Source organism: Octopus bimaculoides, chromosome 3 (genome assembly GCF_001194135.2).
Source record: "Octopus bimaculoides isolate UCB-OBI-ISO-001 chromosome 3, ASM119413v2, whole genome shotgun sequence".
Taxonomy (NCBI): domain Eukaryota; kingdom Metazoa; phylum Mollusca; class Cephalopoda; order Octopoda; family Octopodidae; genus Octopus; species Octopus bimaculoides.
Genome location: NC_068983.1, coordinates 136,583,717 through 136,591,046, shown reverse-complemented (window position 1 = coordinate 136,591,046; position 7,330 = coordinate 136,583,717). Strand labels below are relative to the sequence as shown.

General features: G+C 32.7%; 1 protein-coding gene across 1 annotated transcript in view; it reads right to left on the bottom strand.

The window, feature by feature from the left end:
• Positions 1-7,330, bottom strand: part of LOC106872359 (muscle calcium channel subunit alpha-1-like) — a 434,563-nt gene that overhangs the window by 242,080 nt on the left and 185,153 nt on the right. The window contains 1 exon segment of the mRNA XM_052966564.1: positions 5,272-5,411. Within this exon segment, the coding sequence (XP_052822524.1) occupies positions 5,272-5,411 (140 nt within the window).

Sequence of the window (7,330 nt, the reverse complement as noted above, 5' to 3'; positions counted from 1 at the left end):
GGATTTTCGAGCGAGATCGTTGCCAGTGCCCCTGGACTGGCTTGTGTGGGTGGCACATAAAAGACACCATTTTGAGCGTGGCCGTTGCCAGTATCGCCTGACTGGCCTTCGTGCAGGTGACACGTAAAAGCACCTACTACACTCTCTGAGTGGTTGGCGTTAGGAAGGGCATCCAGCTGTAGAAATTCTGCCAAATTTAGATTGGAGCCTGGTTTTGCCATCTGGTTTCACCAGTCCTCAGTCAAATCGTCCAACCCATGCTAGCATGGAAAACGGACGTTAAACGATGATGATGATGATGATGATGAGTAGTAAAGTGTGCGGTAGACTTAACCTTCATCTAATTTACCACCATCATCTAGCAGAGCCCACTCAGTTGTAAGCATTCAGGTTTGATTACAGATAGCTTTATATACTGCATTGTTTCCTACTGGGGTAATCTATGAGCTACAGCCTTTCTCCACAGACTAAGCTGTAAAAAAAAAATAAAAATAAAAATGCATCAAATATTTTTCAGGTTGACACATTAGGACAAACTAAGTGTTTAATTACATATATATCCTTTAAATGATATAAGTTCAATAGACTACTGGATTAAATACTACATAGTGTTTAGTTTTGCTACTTACTTCCAGGGCCAATATAATAACTACTAGTGATAAAATAAAGGCAACTTGATTACCTTTATCATTCACTCTACAAATACATGATATGTCTATTTCAGAAATCAATATTAAAAATCTTTTTCACAGGTACTAGAATAAAACATCTTTGATTATATATTTATATATAACAATATATGTAAAGGAAAAAGATTTAATTAACAGTCTCTTTAAATTGTAACAGATATAGTTGAGATATTTTTTATGTCCTTTCAAGCCATGCCGTTTCTTGACAAAAAAGAAAGTGTAAAAGAATTTGATAATTGATAATGTTTAATTGAATTTCAATATTATCAAATATATCCTTAAAATATAAAATAATTTTAGAACTGTAATGTAATCAATTTAGAAATTAATAACTGCTGCTGCTACCATTACTACAATAACAAAAACAAATTTCACAAACTGAGAGAATGAAATTAACTTATTTTCCAGTAGTCAAGGTAACTCTCTTAAGCTCAGACTGATGCAAGTGGAAAAGGCTCTTTAACCTAATCTTAGACTACCTACCTGATGTTGGTGATGTGATAGAAAATGTTTTGTTTTTCTTTCCATACACCTGGCAACAAAGAACTTACCAACTGTATGGGAAAGAATGCAATGGGTAAAATAGAGACAATGCAGAGATTGTTTCTTAAGTCTTGTTAGGAATTAGACTGCTGTAATGCCAGTGTCTGAATGAACAACATAGAGTAGGGAGAAAAGACTCTTTTGTTTTCCTAGCGAGAAGGCTACCTTTCATGGCTGGTACTACAACAAAAATGCACCTGATTCATTCTAGAGAGTGGTTCGTGAAAGGAAGGACATCCAGCCATAAAAACAAAGCAAAAAAAGAAATAATAATAATAATAATAAAATGGAGAAAGGAACATACATGAAAGACGAAGTTCCCAAACCATCAAGGATTAACTCTGAATAAGAAATGGTTCTGACCTTGATGACATGCTTAACTCATACAACCATAGGAAAATGGAAGAGCAGATTTAAAAGTAGTTATGTCCATCACCATTATTTATCAAAATTAGATTAATGTATGTTTTTCTATACTTGTGGGGATAGACACATCTTGTTATGTACCTCTCATATGTAAGATTCTCAAGTTTGATCAAGTCATCTTTGACCAGCAATAAGAGCATGTACTATACTTCATTGATTCACAATGCATTTTAGCACATCTTATCCATTCCAACATGTAACATTTCTCTTATATATATATCAGTTAATGTTTTTGATACTCAGCTGTTTTCTCAACTCATTCATTTATAAGTTTAGGGTTTCATACAAGTTAACATGGGTCATTCAGTTGATGATATTTAGCACCACTTTTTTTATTGGTTTGGTTTGGGAGATGACCATGTGTCCATGGCTTTTGCAAGCTATCAAGATTGGTAAGATTGATGAGGTTAATAGTTCTCTTGAATAGTTGCAAAGTGGCAACTACATGAAAAGCATGGTCAAGGAAAAAATTCCCAAAGGCAAGTATTCTGGAGAGGAAAGCATAATGATTGGTGAGGGGTTGGTGGGGGAGAGATTAAGAGTGATGAGAGAAAGTGAGTGAGTGAAGATCATCCAGCTTTAAATAGTAGAGGCTATCATAGTAGTAACAATAGAAAATGTAGAGTGAGGAAACAACATATCCTCTGGGTAAGATAAAGTGTGTTGGTAAGTAACTTCATGCCAACCAGTCAGGTGACCCCATTTGTCTATTGCCCCTGTGGATCTTACTCAACATTTACTACTTAATTTTCAAATACCCATATTTTTACTTGTTTTACATATGCTTCCTCAGAGGGAGAAAGAAAATTGTCATTTCAAAGAAAATAGAAGTTTCACAGGCCAGAAGGATGGAAAGTTAGCACATTCAGCCACAATACTGCATATGACAGTTGTGGTTCTTTGAATTATAGATATAGTGCATCCAGCAGGCTTTCACACACTTTCCATTTACTGACTACTTAATATCAGTCACAAAGCTTTATTCTATCCTGGGCTTTGAAATTGCAAAGTGAACTTGATAACCATTTGTCCATGCCTGTATCAACATCTAAGCATACACACACATTGAAACTTCTCATACAAATTGTTACAAGGCTGATTCCTTCGTGTTATCCATCACAAAAATCATAAATAGTAGTTCATATGTGAACTGAACTTTTTGTAGATAGTGTGCATAGTTTTGTGTTTTTGTAAACTTTAAACATCAATGTTATAGTAATCAATACTACACCACACCACACCACACCACACCACACCACAACACAGAAAATTCAAGAGCTGAAAGTGAAGTCACATAATCATAAATGAAACATAGAAATCAAGCGGCTGCTGCTGCTACTACTACTACTACTACTACTACTACTAATAATAATAATAATGATAATAATAATAATAATAATAATAATAGTAATAATAATAATAATAATAATAATGATAATAATAATAAACACATAATTTTCTTATGGTTTCTTAAACATTCACTTGAACAAAACTGTACAAATCCAAATATATGGTACCCTAGGCATAACATCTACATGAACTTCTAACTTGTTGTCTCTTGAGGTCTCTGGGTGAGACTTGGATCCAACTTGTACAAATGCAAAACAAAAGTCAAACATAAAATAATAATAATAATAATAATAAACATACTATTTATAATAAGTAGTAATAATAATGTTAATAATAACAGTAACAACAAATTATAATGAAAACTGAAGTGGGAGAAAAGAATTTAATCAATTTGTTATGGAAGCACATTGATTTTACTCTTTTGAAGATGATATTGATAGAGAAAAATGATTGATTGATGTGAGATTTATCTGATACTTAGTAAAACTTTCCTTAGACATCAACTTATTAATGATAGATTGTAAATAGTACCAAAACAGCAACAATATTTCTAACAAAACCATTTTTTGAGACGTTAAAAAAAAATTATTGGAGTACAGCAACAATAAAGTTAAAGTGCTCATACAACACTACTTGCCTCATCCTGACTCAGACAAAATATAAAATACTTCCAATAGCAACAAGATTACTTAAAGGCCAGTACTAAGCTTTGACTTTATAGCATTAAGGATATGAGAAACCTTCACATGATGTCAATCTATCATCGTTAACTATCCAAGAAAAACTGGTACAGATTCTTGGTAGTAATGAGAAGTGATGTATGTAAAATTAAGTGTACAGATCAAAAACAACAAAATACCTCCCATGGAATTTTAAACCAAAGGTTCACAAGCTGATAGACCAATATATTGCTTACTCAGCCATTCTAGTCCTCCTCAGTCAATCTTAATGTTTCTTTGACCTTGTCACCCTATTTCTTTATACTTTAAGTACATTTGTGTGAATTCTGAATAATAATGCAAATTGTATTATTTAAAATTCTGCAATATTCTCACTTACTACCTACAATACTCTAGAGTAGAGGTTCTCAACCATTTTTTTTTATCTATGGGCTCCTTTGATTACTTTTCTATTGTAGTGGACCTCCATTGCCATTCAATGTTTAAAATTAAGTTTTATAGAAACTTCTTTCAAAATTCCTATTTGGTTTTTCACACAATCACTTGTGTAGGTTGAGCTATGAGAAAGAAATTTAACTTTTTCTTGCAGTAAATACATCTAAATCAAAACTTTTTCATGGACCCATAATATACTACTGTGGATCTCCAATTTACTATTTTGCATGTCTGGACCTCCAAAAATCTAATATGGACCTTCAAAGGTCATGTGGACCCTGGTTGAAAACCACTGCTCTAGAGTGATGGTTCTCAAACTAACAAATCCAGACTCCACCAACATCAGTGAAATTTATTGCCCTTCTTCACCTCTCTGTTAATGATAAAACAAAATAACATTTGCATCAACATACATCTCCTTTATTTTTAAATATTTAAAACCATCTAGTTTGATTAAAAAAAGGCAATCTGTCCACTCTTTTTCAATCTTCATAGCTCCCACACTCAGCCCCATAAGAAACATCTTAGGGTGTTACAACATTTAGGTTAGAAACCACTGGCCCCTAACTAACTGAAAATAAATGAAAGTATTGAATGGCTGCTCGCAACAAAAAATGGTCTCTCAAGACTGAATACAAATAGTCCAGTACTCTAGCCATTTAATTATTTCATCTCTACAAGTCTTATCTTTTTTCACATTCCATATGAATAATCACAGTTCTTAATTTCCAATTTTGTCATTGATTCATTAATAATGTTATCATTGGGGCTAGTCAGCATTTTCTAAAGATGTGCTAAAATTTATTAGCCATAAAAATAAACATCATTTAATAAAATTCTTGCAGTTTTGCTATGAGTATTCAGATAATTTCAGATGAATCTTTATACACAAAATATTCTCTCTTCTTTTGCAGAAACAATCATTCACATTCAAAGCCTCAGCTTTACCAATGATTTGTGACATCTCTTTGATTTTTTAAATCTGAGGGTGTTAAGTTACACAACCACATTACAACTGTGCACTTTACTACATTCAATAAAGAAATTCAAGGTAATAGTAACAAGCAAGCATCACAGTAGGATAGGAATCCAAACCTCCCCTTGTGTTCTATTGAAAAGTAAGGCAATAAAAAGCAAAACTGACTTACCCAATAACTACAATTATAAAATCTAGAATGTTCCATCCGTTGCGTAAATATGCTCCTGGATGTAACACAAATCCATAGGCTATGATCTTCATGGCACATTCTAGTGTGAAGATCACAAGGAATACATATTCTACATTTTCCTGAAAAATAAAAAAATAAAATATGATAAAACACATGGCTTAACTGTTAAAAAAAATTCAAGAATTATACTGATCTACTTCTGTTTAAGAATATACAACACCATGATGTAAAATAAATTAATTCTGCAGTGAAATGGCAAAATTTAATCATTAAGAAATTTACGAAAAAGTTAAAGACTTCCTTTATAACAACCATTTAAGTTTGACATAATTGGCATAAAGCTAACATATATAACTAATAAAAATATATATATTTCCTCCAAATTTCAATACTTTTGGAATGAGATTTTGTACTTTAGATTTTACAGACTGTTAACTTCATGTTTTATATTCATGTTTTCTACAATATGCTTTGATTGATGCATTATCTTATTGTCTTCAGGTGGTTCTTTCTTTTTATCTCTATATAAAAGTAATGGAAAAGCATTCAACTTTAGTAATAATAATTACATATTTGCTCTAGTTAGGGTTGCTAAATTACAAATTTACAGAAACACCTATTGATGAAAAGTTTCAATATTCTAGTAGTATCAAATTTATTACAAGTACACAGGGTTGACTAAGATCTCAACTTTTACCAGTAGTGTACTAGTAAATAGGAACAGAGACGTTTGTAGATATGTATCCTTGAAAATATTCCTAAAATGGAGAAAGCGGGAATTTACTTCAGTATAAATAGCATTCTTCAAGGCAGTACCCCAAACATGGGTGAAATCTAATAACTGAAATGAGTAAAAGATATAAGAACACGTATGCATGCACACACATACACAATAAATTTTTTTTACTATCTTTTATCTAAATTGTTTGTACAAAGCCAACAACTTCACTGGTGTTTTATTTATCTTTTTTTTTTTTTGACTCTGAAAAGGTAAAAGGAATAGATGACTTTGGTAGGATTTAAACTCAAAATGTAAAGAGCCTCAACAAATAAATACTGCAATACATTTCGTTTGATGCACAATATGATTCAAGCTAAAAATTTACCAATTTCTTTTACAGAAGTAAATTCCATATTCCCCGTTAGTGGATGTTTTTGAGAACAAATATCAATTAATTTCTGTATTCTAAATTACAAGTTGAATAAAATTTTGATGTCTCAGTTAACTTATCTTCATATATGATAAAATGCAAAGTATGTCTCTGTCAGTCATGCAGTAGGCAAAGAAGAGTAAAACAACAGATGGAGTGGGTATGGGTGACAGTGAGAGATGCTAAAGCAGGCAGACGTTTAAAGGCTTAGCTCCAAAGAAGAGTAAAACAACAAATGAATTGGCAGTGAGTAACAGTCAGAGGTGGTTAACTGCAGGCAAACTGTAGTGAGCTCTGAATTCATAAGTATTTCAATGAAAATGAAATTAAAATTTTATCATAAATTATATTTATCAATTTCACACAGACACACACACACACACACACACACACACACACACAAAGGGGCATATATGTTACATACAATAGAATGGGTCAAGAGGGTGGCTGCTGGAAGACCCTACGTCTGGCAAAAGGACTCTGCACCATGCCACACAAGCAGGAGAACAATTTTTGCATCAGACAATTTCTGCGACCACATCACCCCTAATATCTGGCCACCTAACCCCTTAGACTGCAACCCCCTTGATTATTATGTATGGAGGACAGATGAGCGAGGGACCAACAAAACTTTTTAACAAGGAGAGTGTCCAGAAGAGTTGCAGGAGATTCTGAAGTTGTCTGGAGACCATGGTTAAAGCCAATGGCAAATTGATTGAATAAATTCACTCTTTAGTATTTCAAGATATTTTTATGTAATTTTGGTAAATATATGTCAAAATGAGATGTCACCATTATTTTTATTTTTGCATAATTTAGATGACAGTTTATTCACTGCATCCTGTACATACATGTGTGTGTGTGTGTGTGTGTGTGTGTGTGTGTGT